The sequence below is a fragment of the Citrus sinensis genome, chromosome 8 (assembly GCF_022201045.2).
Source record: "Citrus sinensis cultivar Valencia sweet orange chromosome 8, DVS_A1.0, whole genome shotgun sequence".
NCBI lineage: Eukaryota > Viridiplantae > Streptophyta > Magnoliopsida > Sapindales > Rutaceae > Citrus > Citrus sinensis.
Genome location: NC_068563.1, coordinates 27,277,444 through 27,301,066, shown reverse-complemented (window position 1 = coordinate 27,301,066; position 23,623 = coordinate 27,277,444). Strand labels below are relative to the sequence as shown.

The following is a 23,623-nucleotide window of genomic DNA, read 5'->3' as shown; positions in this document are numbered from 1 at the left end:
GCCTTCACGAGAGGCAGGTAAGTTTAAAGTTATTTTGCATGAAGCTAAAGAGAACAATAAAGGTTACTAATAATAACCTTTTGCTGCTGTATCTGATAATTAATTCATCTAATCTTATCCTCATGACGACCCCAAAGTCCTGTGGGAACACTTCAGCTGTTTCAACTAATCATCCCTAACAGGGTCGGCTAGCACTATGCCTTTATTAATTGATACATTGACAAATCTATCTTGGAGTTTGATCTCGGAATACTTTTCATTATAACGAACAAAAAATCAAGTAACTAAATTTGCGACATATCTAGATGTGGGTGAAGGAAAAATTATCGTAAATGTAGAGTTATAGAGAAATCTGCACACAGTCCGTATGGAGTGACAAAGTAGAAAAAAGGTAAAAGCAGTCAATTAATCACATTAATCATGTGATTAAACCTTCTAGTCTTTCTTTATTTTTAAAAAATATTTTTCTTTCTTTGTGACCGATCGATATGTTGACTAAGTTGATTAAGCTTTTAACTCTATGTGATTAAATTTCTTATTGATTCAATCATTATTGCAGACTATTGATCTAATTCTACTGCTTTCCTTGTTTTGAATTGCTTAATTCAACCTTTCGCATATTTTAAAGAAGAGAGATTGGACACAAGAACATGAGATAATAAGTGCTTTTGCTCCCCTAAACCTTGAAAGACTTGTCTCCTGCTTCCTTGGTCTCATTCAAATTGAATAATCCGTAATATAATTGCAACTACCCTTGACTAAAATGTCTCATTTGAATCTAAATTATGAGAATATACCCTCATCAAAATCATTTGCCATCATTATCTTCTTTGTTGATGATAATTTAACAATCTAGTAAATAAAATAAACCTAAACCCCTCTGCGTGGAAGAAAATGAAAGACCTCCATCATGCTCACATGCATTAATTGGTTGGTGGCCGACTCGAGGCTTCTTATGACAATGGGTTTATAATATATCATATTGTTATATAGATGATAAGTGAGAATTAACAAATCCATTTTAATGGTTCTTGGTCCTCACATGAATGATTATTGTTACCTCCATGACCATGATTATATTTTGACGTTTGAATATATTAGGTGGTTTGATTACCGAGAAGGAGAAAGAGAAATTTTGAAATCTTATGACAAGTAAAAAGATATTAAGAATGATCCAAAGAAGCCATGAAAAAGAAAGTTCAACGTTGAAATATAAAGTTTTCTTTTTCTTTTTCTTCTTATTCAGTATATTGCAAAAAAATTGACAAGACTCTCTAGATCGATTCTGTTATAATATAATCTGACATTAGGTCTCGAATAAATTGAATGTACTTTTAAATATTTGAGAGGAAATTTCACTCCATTGAGGTGTAAGAGAGATTCGAACTATTTTTCATACAAATAAACAGAAGTGGTTTAGCACCCTAGTCCAACTAGTTTCTAACAAATTAAGCTTACAAGTCTAAGTACAAAAGAAAAATGTGCAACTAATCACCATGATTATGCCCTTAAATTATCAACTTTGATATTGGACTTTCTTATATTTATCACATGACAGCATGAGCCAGTGTGGGGCTTGATCATCATGATGAGATTGAAGAGAGCATTTGGAATTTGATTTTTGTTATTCTTCCAGGGAAATATCGTGACATAGCAATTAAGAAAGGATAATTATAGTTGCAATGTCCAATCATCTTGTTCAAAATTCTGTATTAAGGGCCACACCCATCTAAACTAATTATTATCATCATCTTTAGTGTCAAAAATTTCCATTTTTATGGCTCTGCATGATAGGCTAAAAGAACTTGATTATGTCTTTGACAAAAGGGTGGCAAGTTTTTGAATGTTTCAATGACTAAATTTACAAAGTGCAATCCTACGTACTATGCAACTAAATTAAAGGTATTTTTGAGTCACTAACTTCATGTGGATTACATAAGCATTTTTGAAAAGTTAATGGTTTGCATATAGTTAGTTGTTTCAGAACTCAGCATTCCAATTTGAGGCTAAAATTATTTTGTGGAACAAAAAATGAAAATGTTTATGGGTTGGCCACTTGAGCTTGCCAAATTTTGAGGTAATTTAAGAAATATTACTATCTTTTTCCTTTTTTTTTTCCTTAAAATCTAGTCGATAATATGATAATGCTTCAATCAATTTTCTCGTAAGAAAATTTTCAAAAGGGTATTACAGTTAAGTTTTGGATTATTAGGGAGACATAATTTCTTGATTATAGGGGATTAGGTCATCAACCACTCATTAATCTCATTCTACCTTTTTCTTTTTAATTCTTCCCTCTTTGTTGGGCAACTAATTGTCAGTGGTCAATGACATAATTGAAGGTGTTGAGAGATTTGTTCCATTGAATTTGGCTTTCTTAACTCAATTCAAGTGTCTTATCCAATGCTAATTAATAATAACTAATTAAAGACAACCAAAACGACCCGTAAGGTACATAAATTCAAGAGTACTTAAACTTCTTTTATATGATTGTTTCCTCCTTTTGTTTCTTTTTCACTTTGAAAATTCAGTTGAAAGGGTTGTTCTAACTCTCACTTTTAACGCAAAAACTATACTTACTATTTTCAAGACTACTTCAAATCAAAACAACCCAAAGAGGCCATTAGTCAAAATGGATCCACAAACAATGACTGAGCCCACCCCAAAAAGAATGGCTTATGACACTTCGACAAGTGCAATGTTATGGTGAAAGCATGAATGTGGGACTCTCATAAAGTTTCCAAGGCCAAATTTTGTTTCTCTTTTACTTATATTGTTCCTCTTTTAGAGAGAATTTTATGTTTCATGCCATCAATGTGTCTATGGCCCCAATTGCATGTATAATTACTAACTACAACACGTAAAATTACAAACCCTAAAAAGAATAAATTATGAAGAAAACTTGTACTTTGCTTTTCTTTAATACAAGTTGGTGTTTCACACATGTCATGTATAGTGCGTTCTATTTTGTATACATCCTACCAATTAGTATTACAGATTAATTAGTAATTAAACCCTTTGAATTCCTCATTTTGCTTTTCACCGAATTTGCTTGGAAAAGAAATTGCTGCTTTCACATGGTGTATGCAAAAGCAATTGCTTGTGCTTTAATCTCCCTAAAATTGATCACCAAAAGGAGAACAATGTTAGAAGTTTAATTAGTTGAATTAGCATAACGACAATTTTCTTGTCTTTAATCAACGGCACCCGGTCAAAGATTACGCTCCAAAAGCTATGCAAGAATCACTTTTTATTTCTTATATTTTTGGTTTTTTTTTCCCTAATAAAATCACTTTTACAAGTTTGTATGTTCACAATGGTCCAAATTGTTAGTAACTGCTAATTAATCATAAGTATAGCTTTTGTTAAAGCTTCTTGACTTTCTGCTTCTGCATGGCGTAGCTCATCGTGTTTAGTCGAGTTTCCTGAGGCACCGTTTTTAGCCGATCAAACTTCATGTTCCTGTATCCCCTACACGCTTTTGCAAATGACATAACATTTGAACAAATCGCGTGCACCTTTAACCTCTTTTGGAGCATTTTGGTCCGCATGAAAGTGATATTGTTCTGCCAAGTGTTACCTTATTTATAATTTACCGATATATAAAATTAGAAATCTACTCAAATTTTGTAAATTAACTCTGTAATAGCATCATCTGAAAATCTGAAGCTACCATACAGTTAAATCTCTACCCCGCTAAGATTGGGGGAGTCGTTTACGAGACTTCTCACCGCTAAATACTGGCAGGGGTGGTAACCCCCGCTACTTTGCCCAGGTGGCCCATGAAAGTGAAGCTTGGGTTGCAACTTCGTGGGCTTTATAAATGTTGGTGGGCTTGCTAGCCAGTGAATACCTAGCAGAGCAATTCAGCCCCGGTTACTAATCCTATCAGACTCCATTTGCTAATATATATATATATATATATATATATATAGTAGTTTTCTGGTCATGAATTTTAAAATACGGAAAAGTTTGAAAAATTTTTAAAACAGCATAACTTTAAAGACTTACAATTTTAAGCCTTTAAAACCATGCGGTTTTAAAGTTTTTCTGCACTTTCCCGCATTTTAAAATTCATGACTAGAACATTTATATATATATATACATTTATTTATTTTTTTGACAAAGTCTGCAATTATTTGATGAGATAAAAGGTGAGAGTTGAATAGCTCCACTCCAGCGAATATTCAGGGCATTGCAAGCCCAAAAAAGCAAACAATGCCTAGCTCTCGTTGTTTATCCATTCTACTCCAATGTCTCACATATTGGCGTAGGCAGAAGCATATGCAGTTGAAATTTGCTGTGATTGACTTCACATTTTGATAACATGCAATGTATGATTTTAATTTTTCCACAATACATTGTCGTAACTATTTTCTTTGCATTTTTTCAGCTACTATATGCATCATTTCTAATAAAAAGAACAAAGATGCATGTTACAAGCCAAAAATATTTGCCAGTTATGACTTCAAATGTATATCAATGAACAAATGAATCACAAACCCCATCTCAATTTGTGTGTTAACATTCATTCTTCATCTACAGAAAAATCTGGCTCTGCCGGTTTCTGCAATGTGGTGACGACACCAGAATCAGACCTGGAATGTTTATTGGCCCTTCTAGTGCTAGCACTCAATCTAGCTGCATAAATTGATAAGCCTGAAGGAGGCTGGGGAGAATCAGGCTCAGCAGGAATGTTCTCTTTAGCCCTTAGTTCAGCTGCTTCTTTTCGTTTTTTATACCGGCGCCAAGCTGCTTGAATGAAGCACGCAGCCCATGTTCTCCATTGGTGTGAGTAGAATCTGAACTTGTGTCTAAGTTGCTTACTATGCAATCTTCGAAATTGTGATGCTACAAACTTCAAGTCATCTGCTCGTAAAGCAAAAGCCTCAACTTCGGATATGGATTTGACTGTACGAGTAGATGATGGAAGAATGACACTTGGGCGAGGGTCTAAAGCCCATGTCAGCAGTTCCTCGCCACAGAAATCACCTGGGCCAATACGGCACGAATTGAAGAATCCAGTGCGGCCACCATTAGTGGTGTAAGAATCTAGGTGCCCTCGGATTATGAATAGCATTTCATTGACGGGGTCACCTTCACGTACAAGAAACGTGCCTTCAGTGCACAAGGCAGGCTTAAGCCTCTCACATATTGCATCAAGCATTCTTTCATCCATTTGATCAAACAATGGAACCTGTTCACCATATTACGTAATTATTATATCATGCTGGCATTGTCACTCCATCGACATCAAATTCTACAACTGGGTTAGGACATGTATCATAGTGAAAATGAAGCATTGGCTTACTCGTCGGACAAGATCAAGACAGATATGGCGCTTAATGTCTCTCCTGAGATCCGTGGGAAGCCCTTTTAGAAGAACTTCTTCATCAACACCTCTAGTGGCTACCCATTTGTACTGATCATATTTTCTAACAGATTGCCTTAATTCTGGAGGTAGCTGCCTGTGATGCATCCATTGTTCTGTATCGGTTCTCTTGATTCTCCATTCTTCTAATCTGATAGTTGTCGACTGGAGGTAAGTCTGCGAGTGAAATGCACAACCAGAATTATATACTGGTTGAAATAACATAGTCAAACCATAGCAATGAAAATGATTGGGATATTATCTCGAGCTTTTTGTTTCAAGACATATTCCATACATGCTGCATTCAACTTCTCTGAAGTGACATGTTCAACCATTAATGACTGCAAAAGAAATGATAGATTCGAAGGCATTGTGAGAAATGCTTACTTGCATATTCCCAATGAGCAATGCAAAGAGAACTAATCCGAGAGTTGCAATAATGATGGCAAAAATTATTTCTCCAACGTAAGTGCTTGTGGCAAGATTTTGTCCTAGAGAACTGCACTTATTGGTGAAACAGAACATTAGAATCTATATTAGGCATTCCATTGGGAATGATCGATATTGTGTACTATATCTATTAAGCTTGTGATAAACAACATTATGCTCAATTGACTGGCAAGAAAAAGAAAGATTTAACCTTACCTCAGATTCTTCAAGCCCCACCAGAGACAGTAAAAGTACTTGTTGAAGAAAGGTGCTGTTGTGACATCAAATGTAACTGCATCAGCATAAATACCAAACTTGTAGGAGCTTACGTTGTTCGGATCACAAAGGCTTGTGATGTTGCTGAACTTGAACCAGGACTCCCTATTAGGATCTTCAACCTTGTGGCAATCAAAATATCCATATTGACATGATGGCTTCTCACTATTGCAGACACTTCTCCAGCATGCTTCTTGCCGTTCAATTGAAAGAAGGTACCAACAAGCTCCTAAAACCTATTTCAAAGAAGAAAGTAACCAGGATGGAGTTATCAGTAATCAACTGCAGATTGCAACATCTTATTACTATCAATTTACTATGCTAAGTTTTCGCAACAATTTCTTAAATTTTCTCCTTCCTTTTACCCATCTAACAACCATAGTATGTAACAGACATTAGCATTCTTTGAAATCTAATCCTCCGTTCACTTAACAATTCGATTAATATGAATTTCTTGATACTTACATGGCTTGCCAACATGAAGAGTACAAGGTTATAAGCAGCCCCTGCCCAAGCAGTTTCTGTCACAACACCAGTGGCATTAATAATTTGTTGTGAGAGTGGGAATATAAGAAAGAGTCTGGGAAGGTACTGAAAAATGATGATGAAACGAAGGACATTTTTCGTGTTTCTCATTGTCGAGCCCCTAAGATTGGGGATAATGAACCAAATCAAAACCTGAAATTTAAGTAAGGAAAAGAATTAAGCCCCATAAATTAACATCTTAAAGGCAATATAGAGTTCTTGTGACAAACCTGAGGAAGGGGCAAGGCAGCAACGAAGTCAATCCAGAAGCCCTTCTTCAGGTACCTTGATGCAATTTTTGAAGGATCTATAACAAGCTCACCTCTCCCAAAAACACGAGAAGAAGGCGCTACATAAGCTGTACGAAATCTAATGTATATCTGAATTATGTAAAAGGCATCACCCAGTGTTCTTATAATAGTGAGAATCACTTCCAAGGGAATCCCGATATCTATGCACACTTCATGTCTAACTACCGGCAAGTAAAAGAACAGAGGATCCACAAACAAAGAAACTAAACATGCTACTAAAAAGATCTTATTCCATCGACGAATTGCTGGCCCTCGAGGATCCAATATCTTCTTCTTTACTCTCTCATAATCCTCAGAGAAGACTCTTGACAGTACTTTAGCTTTCAAGGATTTTACAGGCTTCCCGGATACCTCCTTCTCGGGTACTTGCTTCCCATCAAACTTGTATTTGAACTTAATCACACCGTCTCCATTCATTGCAGGGGACTTTTCTGATAATTCAAGATCATCTTGAAATCTGAAAATTTGTATGCAAAATATTAAATTTGTTACTACGCATAACATTTTTTTTTTTTAATTTTCTAAACTGAACATAACAAAAACTTAGAAGAATACTGAAGGGACTAACTAACCTGACAGATCTTGAATTATTGTAACCCATGATGCTGCTTCAAACGAAACGATTTGATCTGCAGTACAAACAGGCAAAAGGGTTCTATATAGTGCACCACAAAATCAAGTAAAATTGACTAGGCAAGAGCTCTTTAGCAGTAGAGCCACAAAAACTTCAAAAAAAAAAATTCCACCAATGGCTGCTTTCATCAGGAATCTTGTGAACAGAAAAAGAAAGCTCAACTTGTACATGAAGCTTTGTATAAAGAACAATAGAGCATCCCACCTTTTCAGGAGAAAAAGGACAGGTCAAACATGTGAGTTGTGACTAATTACTATAAATACTACTTTAAATCTGCATCAGAGGTTAATACGTTTTTTAAAGTCAAGATATCAGCTGAAGAAGAAATGTGTAAAGACTATAAAGCATCATTATTATATCACATCACACGTAATCAACATTACAGACCTAACCCAGAATCTCAAAATCTTGTTATCTTTTCTTATAATCAAAGACTAAGAAATAACATTTGATCAGGACTTGCTTGCACAAACGAAACTGAAATGGGAAGTTGCAATGCGAGTTCAATGAAAAGTTTCCATTGTTAGGATGTGATGAGACTCCTTGTGAAACCCGCCTAAAAAATAATGATGAGTTTTGCGAATTGCAGTCATATAAAATATGTACGAGACTCGGTCTAAGAGACTCAGAATATATTTTGTGAAAAAGACAGCAAAAAGAATTAAATAATTAAGGGGTTTTAATTATTGTTGATGATCAATTTGTAGAAGGAAAAAAATATTGAATAATTTATGGGACTATAAATAAAGACATAAAGACAGGACCAAATGAGTGTATCAAAAAGAAAAGAAGAGAAGGTACGTATAAACAGAAGAGAGAAGAAGATGCTTCAGTTTCTGTTATTGTTTAATGCAGTGTCCATGGACTGTACTTTTGATGTCTTAATGATTTATTCACTTGTTTTATTTGTAAAGATCCGAGGAGTTGACTGCATTAGATACGGTGCATGCCTATGGAATCTTTTGGCTACGTGTGCCTGCAACCGATGATGGTGCACGGAGCTGATGGCCCTGTGTGTGTGTGTTTTTTCTTTACGGATTAACTAAGAAGCCTTAAATTTAATGTGATTAGGGGAAAAATTATCTAGTAATAATTGTAACAAAATCTTTAGAAACTGTTGTGCTGAAATTTTATTAGATTGTTGTGTGAATTATCCCATTTTTAACTTTAAAGAGGGGTTCTCTATTGGGAAACAAATCCAAAAAAAAGGGAAATTTTAAATAACATAAATGCAAATTGAAAATTAAAATTTTTTAATTTTTAGGCTGAAGATAATTTAATTTCTTCCCCACCCATGTGACTAGGATTTAGTCTGTGTTTTCAACACAAGAGATTGTATTAATTGTACTAATTAGCTCCTACAAATTGAAAATCAGTTTCAAATGCATAAGTATAATAACATTGAATCAATCATTGTATTGTTAAAAAATATGAATGTAATTTGAGAAAAAAATATTGTTACTTCTATAAAATATGGGTCTAGTTTTTCTACTTAAAAATATGACAATACAATCTATTTACATTACAATTGAAAATTTGTCTCGATCATCTTAATTTACCCAAAGATAATGAGTATAGCGGCTAATTTATCGAGACCAGTATTTATCTCCAAAAAAAAAAAATTATTTCCTTGAGAGAGAACTTCACCTCAATTAATAACTGGGAAATCTATCAATTTTTTGTCACTAGTGGAAATCCAATCCTTACCTACACCAAATTTGAAAGAGATGTTATGTGGAGTTTAATTAGCTAAATATTATTTTTTTAAACCAACAAGCGCGTAGATCAGCTAGTATGAAGTTGTTCTAATTTAATCAACATCATTGGTTTGAGTCTTGTGAATTCAACTGTGTTATATATCCATTGGGAGAGTTTTACCACCCTACTGATCCTACTCAGCTCGAATATATATTAATTAGGGTTCAATGTGATATTGGAATACTAAATAGTTTAATATATAAAAATAATAATTTCATTTTTATTATGATGCACTTTTGACATGATATATGGCAAGTATTATCTTAATTAAAAATTTAAAAAAATTTGAAAAGTTGATCGACATCGAAGGCGATTCCTTATACATAGTCACATTGCAATCATGATATGATTAAAATAGGAAAGAAAAATTCCTCACAACAACCAACCGTATGATTATGAAGCTGGCGTTCTTCCAATAACTAGCAAAAGTAGATGAACATCAATTTGGGGTAAACAAATTAAAAGTAAACCATTAAAAATACAATCCTTTCTATATTCTTCAATCAGTCACGTGAGAGTCGAGTAAACAGAACAGAACAAGCACCTATTGGTTCTTTTAATGACACGTTGCTCGCTCTCTTTCTCTATTTCCTCATCCTACTGAAAAATGAACAAGCTAAGCTAGCTTTAATGGCGACACTTTTTGACTTTTTATTATTTCCACAGCATTCTGCATTATGAAATTATTTTAGTTAAAACGTGAGTAGCTGTCACCACCGAACTCCATTGACTTTTGCTTTGAAGAAAATCCCATGACAGCTTGGAAGCAATGATATTTGCACTAATGCACCTGGTGTTCTCACTTGGGATCTGCTGCTAATAAGGCCGAAAGAAATTTTCAGTTTTTTTTTTTAATTTTTTCTGAAATAGTATATATAAAATTGTTGAGTTTGGGGAGGTGATCTTATCTAGAGAGAGCTTTTGATTGTTGGCAATGGTTTAAAAAATATCTGCCTTGTAAGAAGTGCTTACATAAATTGATCCTTGTGAAAGCATCTTCATAGTTTCTCGTGGCAGCCTCATGGGGGTGATGGAAGGTGGATAAGGATTCGTTTAGTACAAGATTACGTTAATTAGTAGCTGGAAAATGATAGAGATGTTCCTTTTCAGGCATGAAAAAGCATGATATTATATGTTCATTGGGCATATATCATGCGCACGCACACACACATATGGAACTTAGCTCTTTTTTGGACCCAATTGACAAAATCATTTAGTTGTTTAATTTGGAGAACCGAGTGGAAATAATTGAAAATGCTTCGCCAAAATGCATAGAATAACACTTAATCAGATTATCCAATTCAAAATTTTAAATAACAATATATATGATTTCGCAGGAGGCACGCATATATTCTAGATTTGAAAAAAAAAAAAAACTCTCTGCCAAATTAAAATCATAATAATAATTGTCACAATAATTAATTTGTATTACAATTTTTATTTCATAACAAAGACCCAACCTCCATAAACACACGTCCCTATTTCAGTAGAACAAAACTTGTTAACGCCATACACAAACCCATTATTTCATTGAATGGATTGTTGTAAATTGGAAAAAGGGAGGATAAAAACAAATTAATGGTCACCATATTCTTCAATTCACAAGCACGGGCTAATTAGATGCAAAACGGTCAGTCTCCGCAACCTAACTATTGTCTTCTTGTCCTGTGACGGTGCGAGTCTTTTGCTTTACACAATCCAATTAATCTTCTTTTCTTTTTCCTAATTGGATCCTTAATTTGAAAAGTTCTGAGTGCTTTGTTGAAAGCCATCATCGTAAATATCATAATCACGAGGATTACTTTGAAAATTTTGTGATGTATTAGCTATTATAGATATCTAATCCGACCGGCCAGCGAGATCTCGCTTTGCAACCAGCTTGCTACTATTAATGCCTTGCTGCCTAATCCCGAACAAGTGACGAGGAAGAAGTGTATGCACGAGACCATTCTTTATTTTTAATCTCTAAATAGTAATGAAAACAAGCAACAAATCCATAAGAGACGTTTAGATTAATTTATGGCCAATCATAGATTAATAACTTCTTAAATATTAGCCAGAGAGTGTGCATATATATATATATATATATACACACACACATAGCGCAGATCATTTCTGAATTATTCTTTGTAGATCATTGGGATGTGGTATAAACGTAAAAATTTAAACTTTCTGGCAATAGATTCATAGATTTATCATTGTAACAATTCCAAAGTGGGGAAAAAAAAAAAAAAAAAATCATGAGTTATGGTAGGAGTGTACCTATGGTTTGAATTAATTAAAAGCACTGGACAAGGCTTGTGTGAGCATTAATCAAGAGCATTAATTTGTTCATTAAAACAGACTGGATTCATGTGTGAGGGACCCCCCGACGACCCCAAGAAGATGATCACAGGTCTGTTGCTCACGTCACATGCATGCATTTTGTGACCCACACGTAAACGTAATATAATATCTGAATGATGGAAAACTACAGAAAATCACGAAAAGAAAATTTCGAAAAGGGAGATTGCTGCCGGTTCCCCTATTGAAATGGATATGTATTATTTATTTCTTTAATGTCTTTATAAATTTAATAATCGTCTTAACATAAAAAAAAATTAAAGGAAAGAAAGGATAAATAGATCATTTGTTGGATATTTGATTTTGTAAATATAAAATATGTATTAAAATAACAAAAATTATAAGAAAAATAATTTTTTGCTCATAGCAAAAACCTATGTTTCTTATTTCTGTATTTAAATTTTTATTTTAATATCAATTTATATGATTTATTTAATATATAATAAATAAGAATAAAACTATATTTAAAAATAAGAGCAATGCTGTAAAATTATAGTATTATAGGGCTATTAGGTATTATGAAAACAATAAAGAGATTAGTGATATAATTAGGAAATTGGAATCTTCCTCTGTAATAAAAAAATGAGTAAAGAAGCTGAATGTATTTCAAAGTAATTTCGTGATAAGGAAACAAATGTATATGATTTTATGAATGAGACAAATATATATGGTTATATATATATTTTTTAAACTTCATGAATTCATATAAATTTTTTTAAAAAAAATCCGTTAGATATTAATAATTGAAATGTCCAAGATTTTAGTTCGTCCCAATATTTTTTCAATGGTTGAAAGAAAGGGAATCCTACTTGAAGGTTTGACAACGCTTTGCTTGGAAAGTGGATGATGTTTTTGACAAAACTAGGTCAAGGTTCAATAATGAGAAATGAACAAAACGTGGATTATAAATTATAATGTGCTGACGTCGGGCATCAATCACCCTTCTCCATTATTAAACAACCCTATACATGGATTGTTTCGGCTTGTGCCCATTTACACATTATTATTTACTACGGACTTTTCAAGCTCCCCTTAACCCAAAACGTGGATGATTAATTCATGGTCGCCGTAGCAATTTCTATTACAAATTAGTAATTCAAATAGCTCAAAACTAAATAATTACTCATCACTGTAATTAAGAAATTCAAAATCAACGAACGGAGAAGATGGGTGAAAGTTTGTTTTGTAGAATTATACACACACGCACACACACATTACCATTACTAGAGATACAAAGGAATGAAAAAGCTGTACGAATATACGTGTGTGTGCGTGTGTAGATTACTAATGCTTTTTGTATTTTAATATTATTACACAAAATGCAGGGAATAGTATCACCGATCACCACCCTAATGTTTAAGCTCAAGTGAACCCATAATTGTAGAAGATCAAAATCAAGTTCAAGCCTACTGATTAACGGTTGAGTAGACCTTTTGATATCCCTGAAAATATCTCATAAAACTCCTTTTTTAATTGAGAATGCCTAAATAACTAAACAAGATTTAATTCATTTCTTATTTTACAGGGGGAATTCAATTAAACAATTAAATAAATTAAAAATTTTGAAAAAGTTTACACCCTAATTAATTTTTTTAATTATATAAGTTTAGAGTCATGACGATAGAAATTATATAATAAAAGAAAATAACTTAAGATATTATAATTTGTATGTATTTTAAAAATAAAAACTTAAAATAAATATTTTTTTAGAGGAAAATAATATGGGAAGATGATTAATTTAATATATGGGTTTGTATTTTATCAATAAAACTAAGGTATTTTAAGAAAATAAATTTCAAAGGGGTGCAATAAGAATTTTAGAGGGGTGTCAAAAGCTCCACTCTGAAAGGCTTTCTCCCTCTCTTTTTCAAGCAAAGGCCAACGGGCCACTGAACTTTTGAGCCAGCCAGAAAATATAGTACGGGAAAACAGAAGTCCGAAAGTAAAACTGTTTCATTGGTGCTCTTAACATTTATCATAAAACTCAATGGTGTTAAAATTTTAAACATATTACACATGGCTAATTTCATAAATAATCAAAAGAGCAATCTCGTCCATTATATGATGAACAAGTGAATATATAGTATAATTATATAATTTTTTACAAAAAATATTAAAATTATGAATTAATTAGATAGCGCCACGTGACAGTGTCGCTCATTGTGACATCAGTAATGTCATCCACTAAATCATTACTCGTTCAATCTTGTAGGAGGCTTTTTACTTCACTCCTTAAAGCCAGGCTCTCCAAGCTTTTGCAATGATGAGTACACAACATCCGAACTTGGGCCAGCAGCTTGCTTGAAACTTCCACTACTAGTTCTAGCAATCAAACTCTCAGCATAGTGGTCCCAAAATGAACCAGTACCTGATGGCTGTCCGGGCTCTGATCCACTCTTCAATTTAGCTGTTTCTTTCAAGTTCTTATGCCTGCGCCACGCAGCTTGAATAAAACATGCTGCCCACGTTCTCCAATGATGTGAATGATGCCTGAACTTGTGCCTAAGTTGCTTGCTATGCAGTCTCCTAAACTGTGAAGCTACAAATGTCAAGTCCTCAGCAGTAAGTGTAAATGCCTCTACTTCAGTTATAGCCTTGACAGAGCGTGTAGATGATGGAAGAATGACAGTTGGCCGCGGGTCGAGGGCCCACGTCAGCAACTCCTCGCCGCAGAAATCACCAGGGCCAATCCGGCTTGAGTTGAAGAATCCAAAATGGCCACCATTTGTGGTGTAGGAATCCAGTTGTCCTCGGACTATGAACAGCATTTGTTGCACAGGATCACCTTCCCGCACAAGGAACATGCCTTTGGTTCCTAACACAGGTTTTAGCCTCTCGCATATTACGTCTAGTATTGTTTCATCCATTTGATGGAACAATGGAACCTGGAAATTATTGTTAAAATGGGTAACTTTTCAGCATCATAATATATCTTCCTACTGTCAGGAGCGGAGCGAGGGTTGAAAATCCGAAGGGGCTGAAAGTTTTGAAGGTAAATTTTAGGGTAAGGGAGTCAATGATTGTTAGGGAAAAGATTGAGAAAGATAAAAATAAAAAATAAATCTGGATCATTAATTCATTGCTAAGTAAAAATTTAACTCGGCAGTGAATCCGATAAACTAAATTTTTAAGGGGTTAAAATCTAGAAAAGAATATGCAAACACCCATAAGAATTTTATAAATAAAAAATGATATAAGATCAAAGAACTTACCCGTCTGACTAGGTTGAGGCAAAGGTGGCGCTTGATTTCTCTCCGTAAATCAAATGGAAGTTCATGGAGAATGGCTTCTTCATCAACTCCTCTAGTGGCCACCCACTTGTATTGATCGAATTTCCTAACTGAATGCCTCAGTTCTGGAGGCAGCTGCCTGTGATGCATCCATTGTTCTGTATCAGTCCTCTTGATCCTCCATTCTTCCATTCTAATGGTTGTAGATTGCAGGTATCTCTGGAAGTAAAATGTTAATGACTTATAATTCAAGTAAATGGAAAATTACAGCAACGACCCTGTAAACAACTTTGCCAACAATAAAGCAAGCGTGTGCTAATTCTATAACTCCTTCTGAATAGTACTGAAGATGTTGATTAATCAGACATTAGAAGACATCATTTGAAGGACTTACTTGCATATTCCCAATGAGCAATGAAAAAAGAACCAGTCCTAGAGTTGCAATAACGATGGTGAAAAGTATTTCACCAATGTAAGTGCTTGTTGCAAGATTTTGTCCCAAGGAGCTGCACTCATTGAAGATAAAGAGACTGGCATCATTTGATTTCTTCAGAAATGATATACCTAGTACTAGTGAATCGGAGATTATTGAGATGCACTTTAAAACTTACCTCAGGTTCCTTAAGCCCCACCAGAAACAGTAGAAGTATTTGTTGAGGATTGAGGAGCCAGTAACATTGTTTAAGGCAGCATCAGTATAAATACCAAACTGATAGAAACCAATATTGATATCAGGTCCATTATAGCCGTCCTGGCATATGTTTGAAACATTGCTTGATTTGAACCAATTAATCCTTTGAGGGTCTTCAAGCCTGCGGCAGTCAAAGAATCCTAGCTCACAGAGTGGCTTCTCAAGGTTGCAAGCACTTCTCCAGCAAGCTTCTTGTCTCTCAACTGATAGCAGATACCAGCAAGCTCCTGAAACCTTCATTAGAAGAAGGGAAATAAAAAGAAAAAAATTGTAGTTATTCAGCTTATTGAACAAACCATCTCAATGCTTGATATAATTAAAAAATGACTCTTAAGTACAGACATGGCTAGCTAACATGTAAAGCAGAAGGTTGTATGCAGCTGCTGCCCATGCTTTTTGTGTCACAACGCCGGTGGCCTCAACGATCTTTGATGTGAGAGGAAATATAAGAAAAACTCTTGGGAGGTACTGAAATAGGATGAGAATCCGAAGAATGCTAACTGTCATTGTAACTGCTGGAATCTCAAGATTGGGTACAACAACCCATATTAAGACCTGTAATTGAAAGATACATTCATTAAATACATTACTTTTCACTCACTAAAACATTAAGTACCGTCATATTGTAAAAAATTTTGATGACTTACTTGAGGTAGAGGCAATGCGGCAATGAAGTCTAGCCAGAACCCTCTTTGTAGGCACCTTGATGCAATCTTTGAAGGTTCTACAACAAACTCTCCTCTCCCGAAAACTCGAGAAGAAGGTGCAACATAAGCAGTACGAAAACAAACAAAAATTTGAATCACATAAAATACATCAGCTAAAATTCTGATGATGGTAAGTGTAGTTTCAAGAGTTCTTACTCCATTATCTATGCACATTTCTTCCCGTCTTACGATTGGCAAGTAGAAAAACAAAGGATCCAAAAACACAGAAACTAAACATGCTACTAAGAATATCTTGCTCCATAGGCGAATGGTTTTGCCGTTAGGATAAAGTATTATGTGCTTCTTCACCTTCTCATAGTCCTCAGAAAATACTCTGCCACGTACTTTAGCTTTCAAAGATTTTCCTTTGTTCTCAATGGAAGCCTCACTTGCTTTCTTGGAGCTTTGTGGTTTAGGCATTTGAACCATTTCACCTCTTTGCTTCTGCATTATCTTATCAGTTCCACTTTCTTCAAGATCATCCTGAACTCTACAAAAGCAAAAAGGAAGAAGCTTGTAGACATACATCACTTAATGTTATATACCAAAACATGGAAGTGACCAATGACCTTACACATCTTGCTTTACCAAAAGCCAAGCATTGTGGGTTAGATGTCTCAATATCTATAAATAAAATGAAGAACGAGAAGGGACTTTAATGGCTTCTTTCACTGAGAGCCATGTGAGTAGAAGTGAAAGTTTATATATAGAGTGAGTCTGAACATGTTCCCTTTTAGAGACCATGCCTTCTTGTAAGGCCAAAAGTTTTAGGAGTTGTAAGAACAGAACATGTGAGTGATCAATAGTTTTCTTCACTTAACTGATAGTTGAACAGATATTTTCATATGCCCATGAACTCTTTAAGTCTTGTTTTTTTTTTGGTTATTAAAATCGAATTAAATATGCCTATATTCATATGAAGATGTTAAGTTTCTTAACTGAAAAGGCACACAAGTTCTGTTATAGAAAAGAGAAAAAGGAGAGAAACCGAGGACTTACGGACTCTCTGTCACAGCTAAAGCTGTAACAAGTTATGCATTACTTTTGTTTTGATCTCCTCTGTTTCTTTCCTTTTCGAATTCCTTCATTGATTTGTAATACTTTAAGATCAGAAGAAAATCCCATATGAAAGAGTGCATATCCTTGCTTTTAAAGTACATTTATTAATATTATCTCATAAACAAAAAAAAAAATAGGTACATTACATTTATTAAAGAAATCCAGGTTCAGAATTAAAACAAGATCAAGTAATTAAATGCGGATTTGTTCACATTTTTGCAAATATACTCTAAGAGCTTTACATTTTAACTACGTTAGATAGATGCATGCTCATGGAAAAGTAACACATGTTTTTCTAAAAAGGAAAAAAGATAAATTTGTCTTATACTTTCGTTTCAACGTTGCAATTTTAGTCATGGAATTGAGTTCAAAGGGACAGCCGAGTGGTAGTCATTTTCTGGTTGAAACGCTCTGGTTATTTACCTTGAATCTCTGCAATTGTTTTACCGTTTCTAAAGCGGAAATTTAATAGAAGTAAAACGAATATACAATCATCAAAATTGGAAAGCCGAATTCTATCATAAAATTCTCACAAAATTTGTTCAAGCTCTTTTTCTGAAAAACAGAAAAAGAAGAGAAGAGCATCGATATCTGAACAGTCGACCTCTATCACATTAACTTATAAAAAAAGAGGGGGAGGGGGGAGGGGGAGGAGCTTTCTTCCTATTCTTGCTCGTCAGAAGCTGCTTCTTTCAAGCATGATCTCATGATTTTTCCAAGCTTAGCAGATGCATCGAGGCAAAACTGCATTGCCTGCAAGCAAAAGCAAAGTTAGATCTTTAGGCACCATTCAAATCCTAGCTCATGGAAACATATGAGCATTCATGATTTAGAATTTATCTGAAGTTTTCCGAGAAATTGTGAAGGATCATTATTCATTAGCATATTGATATTACCAACTTAATTTGTATGCAGTAATATTGGCTATAAATGAACTTCTAAACAAAGATACATTTTCACATAGAAATGCCACCACCAACGCTCAAGGTTTTGATGAAGAAAACAGTTGATATGACAAAGCTCATTACTGTACCTCATTAAAATGAGGGGTTGACCATTCCCCAGTAACCGTCAATTGAGTGACTTCATAACGAGAAGGCATACAAGCTATCATTAAACTTCCGTCTTGGTAGCTTTCCTCCTCCAGCACTGGATCAATAAGAAGATTCTTCCCTAGGCAAGACTAGGCACCAAAAAATATATGAAATGGCATGTGAACACAAATAAAGAACCAGAAAATGAGCAAAAGTTCCGCATGAAGTGAAATCATTTAAGCAATAAGATTGATATTTTATAAGACAAACAACATACTGAAAATGCAAATAGAAAGAGGAAGATCCATATCTGTACAAGATTCATACCACAGAAACAGAGGCAACGAGGTCATACATCATAATGCCCGCATCTGCCAGGGCGACACTAGCACATGATATCACCACAGGGAGATCACCTACAGCAAACCAAAGAGTATCGAGCTCATCAACTTGCTTAACAAGAAATCTTATGCCTGGCAATAGCCAGGATTTAACAGAAACTATAAAAGCACTGCTATAGAGAATGAAAGAATTATCATGCTTTATGTCCTCCATTCCTTGAATGGCCACTTAATTTCCTAAGGCTACTTCCTTTCCATATTTGGCCCAATCATTTCACAAAATGATGACTATTGCCCGTCGAAAGATAGTTTGACTTACTAGACGAACTAATGTGAGCTACAGTTTATTTTCAATTTCATAATTTATCATTAGAAGTTTAATATTCTTGGTTGACTAATACTGAAAATGATTGAGGTACAGAAAACATTAGAGAAAAACAGAAAGTTCAATAAATCAATAGCTTGGACTACATAGAAATAAGATTCTCATACATCAGGGAAAAAGGAAATGTAAGTGATTAGCAAAAACAGTCAAAATTGTCGTTGCAGCTTGACATAAGAAAACATGAAGCCAAACTTAAATTCCTTAACAATATTTTTCGTCACTTTTTTTTCCCACTTTTTTGGTTTCTTTAATTTTTTTTTCTTGAACGAAAATTCTTCAGGTGAAAGTTCCAAATTGATGGAGTCATTATTGAAAACTGTAAACTTACTGCCTCCAGATTCCAAAACCAATGCAAATACATCCACGGTTGTCTTAGGGAATGTTTCCAATATTATTGCACCTTCCAAAGCTTTGTGAAGCATAGAGGAAAAATCTTTGTGGTCCGATCCCTAGCATTCCATAGTTTACATCAGATAATAAGAAGAAAACAAGCAAAAGAATTTTTTATATTCATAAATGGGTGTCGCATGTACCTGTCCACGAACAGGGGTAGCAAAAGTTGTATAGCTAACATTACAATTCAATCGACCTATATTGCTATACATCATTGCTTTCTTACTTTCTCTAGGCCCAAATCTGATCAAATAAAAACCAAGTACATTTGAGATAAACTCAATTCACGATCATCTCAAATTGCTTGAGGTATACGTATACCACAGAAGCAGAAGTAGAAAATAGCAGAGAAATACTGTCAACGTACAGAAGAACCGTTTCTAGCTAAATCAAGAGAGAATATAAATCCCATCTCCAAATATAGAGAAAGCCAGACATCAAGGCAGACATGACTGTTAAAAAAGGTTCGGAACATACTCACACGGACACAATCACCTTGGTGTTTCCAAATTCAGCATAAGCAGAACCCGATGCTGAATTCACAGCGCCAGTGCGGAAAACTGCAAGTAACAACAAAACATCACGAAATACGAACACTTTCAAAGTGGAACGGGGATGTATTCAATGCAAATCTTGATCAATACTCCACTACATATTAAAGATTCATCATTTAGTTTTCAAGGCAAAAAGTTCACATTTCTTGTCTCCAAGTTCATGGAATTACTAACAGGACAATAGTAAAGACCAAGGCAATAAAATTAAAATTTCATATAAACTAAACAAACATGCTAGAATACATGAACTTAAAGAGCAACCCAAAGATGCAATTTTTTTATAAATATAATTAAAAACATTAATAAGGGGGGGGGGGGGGGAAGGACCAACATTCAAAGCCTGATCAAACGTCACACAAGTTCCTATTTTGCCCAATAGAGAGCTCAAAAAGGAAACCCAAAAAAAAAAAAAATAGAGATATTAGCAAAATAGAAAAAAGGGTGAGCTTACAGGCGGGTCTGCACTGGTGAAAGCCACGGGAGTCGGGTCGGAGCCAGTCCACATCGGAGCCAGAAAAAATGGGTGGGCGAGTTTTTCTGGTAGGGTCAATCGGAGAGTACGTGGCTTTTGCAGTTGTTGTAGTACTAGGCTTTGCTGCCATTCTCTTTGTTTTGCTTCTTCTTCCTGTAATAACTTTCTCAAAACATCTCGCGAAACTCTCACTTGAAACGCTCACTTGCCCTGTGAGTTATATATACATATATATTTTCGACATATGAAGTATTGTATTATGCAGGGATTTGTCCGTGGTATACCCCAAAAAAAGGGTATTTATCTAAAAATACCTCCGTACTCAAAAATTTCTCGTATATCGCTTTATGCCTTTTCTAATATATAGTTACGAAATTATCCTAATAAAAAACTTAAGTCAACCAAACTACCACAATCAATCATGTAACAAAATCCCTAATTTTTTTTCATGAGCAGCTTCTCCTTCAGCCTGTTCTTCTGGATTTCTCCTCCTCCATTTTATAAATTTCTGTCATTTTACAACAATTCTTCTACAGACTCTCACCTCTCTACAAATCAGTAGCTGCAATTTCCTCACTCTACTTCAGCGTCTCCGCCTCCAGGTACTTTTAGAAAGTCAAATTTTTTGTTTTAATGTAAAATAAAATTTGAAAGTTTCAAAGCTCAAGTTATTGATTTTTTTAGAAAAAACTATTTGCAGCTGGTATTGAAATATGTGCAAAGTCTTGTGCCAAAAGCTTAATTTTCATTTCTCGCAAAAGTCAGATGACAAGACTTCACTTGATTAGGTTTATGCCTGTCTTTTACCCTGCATTAATTTTCATCTCTTGCAAAAGTCAAATAATAAGGCTTCACTCGATTAGACTAGTAATTGATTAAACATATTTATTTTCTGATTAATTATCGTCTAATTTGTTTTGCACACACATCGGGTAGAATTCATCCAAAAAAATGGCTTGTAAGGTACGGGAGTCCGAATACTTATAAACCTACACACCAAGCCTTAGCTTAGCAATATAACACTCAATTATAGTTCATAACCGATATGCACGGTGGCCATATATGGGGCTGAGTGACTTCATAGATTTTATACAAGGTGAATAGCAGACTTTCTTCTCAACTTACTTCGTCTGTGAAGAGAGATTTCATCAAAAAATTGGTAAAACTCATTCAAAAGACCGACTTATGATGTTAGAAAGACCAAATACCCTATAAAATGCTTAATAAAGTGGTCACACAATTATTCTTATGTACACGGTACCAATGCAATAGAAAACAGGATAAACCTTAATGTCTCTAGCTACTCAGTCCAATAGACAGTATAATCTAAAGATGTCGTGTTGTTGTATTGTTACACTGAGTTTGATTGCAATTAGAATCATAATTATCATAAATATTTTGCTGTTGCTGCAGCTGTTATATGAATTTTTTTAGTGGTGACTGTGGAGTATTTTTGTTGCGGTACTTGGAGGTCCTAGCCCATGGACTTGATGTCAATTCATACTGCCAACAAGATCATGTTACACAATTTTGACAAGCTTTGGCTGTAAAATTATTTGGGCATAGGTCATGGAAAAAAAACTTTGTAGTGTCATTTTTTGGATTATGAGATATAATAGTTGTAATGAAGATGTTGTTGATATTTGATGTCATTAAAGACAATTGACATCATTAATATATTTTATTTCTTTGTTATTTATATTAATGATAGATAAGATAGTTTGCACAATATATGCACAGGGAATACACTGTAAGAAAATACACGACTGCAGTCGTGTATTTGCACAGATACACGACTGTGGTCGGGTATTTGAAAATAAACATAATACGCTATGTGACAAAATACTCGACTGCAGTTGGGTATTTGCACAGATACACGACTGCGGTTGGGTATTTGGAAATAAACATAATAAGCTATGACAAAATACTCGACTGCAGTCATGTATTTGCACAGATACACGACTGCGGTCGGGTATTTAGAAATAAACATAATAAGCTCTGTGACAAAATACTCGACTGCAGTTGGGTATTTGCACAGATACACGACTGTAGTCGAGTATTTAGAAATAAATATAACAAGCTCTCTGTGACAGTCGGGTATTTGCACAGATACACGACTGTAGTCGAGTGTTTAGAAATAAACATGGCCAGTTCTGTAACAGCCAAAATACACGATTGTACTCGGGTATGTGCACAGAATAAAAACTCTTTTCAATCATTCATTATATTGATGACACAATCAATATAGATTTTAAACATACCAAATTTCAAATAAATGAAACTAACTATAGTCTGGTTGCCTATCAAATAACACAAATCCAATAGTTATTGAAATCGTAAATAAATTGTAATACAATAGAAGTTGTTTAACATTCATCATAAATTTTTGGCATATTTAACCCAAACACTTGGTCCATATTTTATAAGCCTCTAGTCGCCTCCCTTCAATACTTGTTCTTAGAAAACTACACAAACATGTTTATTCATCTGCGAAACAAAAAGGTAGAAATTTATCACTAAATATGAAAGATATTAAAAAAATTAAAACAACAAAAAATAACAAGTATATAAGGTTCATAGTAGTCGTGTAATTTATTAACACACACAACTATAGTCTAGTAATAATAAAATGATATATATAGTGAAAAATATATATTTTTTGAACCAATAGAATGATAAGGTGTCATAATAATTGAATTTTTTTGCACATTTTCACGACTACAGTCGTGTAAATACATACATACACGACTGCTGTTGTGTATGTCGGGTGCAGAAAAAAAATTTGACAACAACTTCATATTTTAACGAATGTAGTTATAAAATCCATCAAATAACAGTCATATGATGCAAATGTAATGAACATATGAGTTGCTTTAGTGTTTATCACAAACCAAACAAAACCCTAAAAATAATATAATGTCAACAAATTGAATAGATAGCCCAAAATAAAATAAAAAAAGTTTCAAATACCTTATTCATGGGATGAATAATACACCCAGCTGCAAACAAAAATCTCAATGCATTAGCTGTTTGTGAGTGATTTTGAGTGTGGTGTGAGTTTTTGTATAGGTGATAAATATGTGAGAAGCAAAGAGTGTTGTGAGTTGTGT

At 34.3% G+C, this 23,623-nt stretch overlaps 3 protein-coding genes across 4 annotated transcripts; all 3 read right to left on the bottom strand.

Moving 5' to 3' along the window:
- Positions 1 to 4,285: 4,285 nt before the first annotated feature.
- LOC102621236 (protein CNGC15b-like) lies at positions 4,286 to 8,362 on the bottom strand. Of its 2 annotated transcripts, none has more exons than XM_025102431.2 (8): positions 7,934 to 8,362; positions 7,485 to 7,541; positions 6,832 to 7,369; positions 6,542 to 6,754; positions 6,017 to 6,312; positions 5,759 to 5,870; positions 5,312 to 5,548; positions 4,286 to 5,197 (listed from the first exon to the last, which is right to left on the bottom strand). In XM_025102431.2, exons 2-8 carry the CDS (start codon positions 7,511 to 7,513, stop codon positions 4,529 to 4,531), a joined length of 2,094 nt encoding a protein of 697 aa, XP_024958199.1. In that variant the 5' UTR covers positions 7,514 to 7,541; positions 7,934 to 8,362; the 3' UTR covers positions 4,286 to 4,528. The 2 variants fall into 2 exon arrangements, with proteins under 2 accessions (XP_024958199.1, XP_024958198.1); XM_025102430.2 differs by having other exon boundaries at positions 8,014 to 8,362.
- Positions 8,363 to 13,640: 5,278 nt separating this feature from the next.
- LOC102631299 (protein CNGC15b-like) lies at positions 13,641 to 16,838 on the bottom strand. Its single transcript, XM_006488579.3, has 6 exons — positions 16,216 to 16,838; positions 15,911 to 16,123; positions 15,489 to 15,802; positions 15,272 to 15,383; positions 14,860 to 15,096; positions 13,641 to 14,532 (listed from the first exon to the last, which is right to left on the bottom strand). Exons 1-6 carry the CDS (start codon positions 16,801 to 16,803, stop codon positions 13,873 to 13,875), a joined length of 2,124 nt encoding a protein of 707 aa, XP_006488642.1. The 5' UTR covers positions 16,804 to 16,838; the 3' UTR covers positions 13,641 to 13,872.
- A 992-nt stretch (positions 16,839 to 17,830) lies between these two features.
- LOC102620951 (exosome complex component RRP41-like) lies at positions 17,831 to 20,863 on the bottom strand. The gene is made up of 7 exons (XM_006488007.4): positions 20,493 to 20,863; positions 19,969 to 20,047; positions 19,628 to 19,730; positions 19,423 to 19,543; positions 18,696 to 18,784; positions 18,368 to 18,517; positions 17,831 to 18,087 (listed from the first exon to the last, which is right to left on the bottom strand). The coding sequence occupies exons 1-7, from the start codon at positions 20,641 to 20,643 to the stop codon at positions 17,998 to 18,000; spliced, it is 783 nt and encodes a 260-aa protein (XP_006488070.1). The 5' UTR covers positions 20,644 to 20,863; the 3' UTR covers positions 17,831 to 17,997.
- Between the last annotated feature and the right edge of the window lie 2,760 nt (positions 20,864 to 23,623).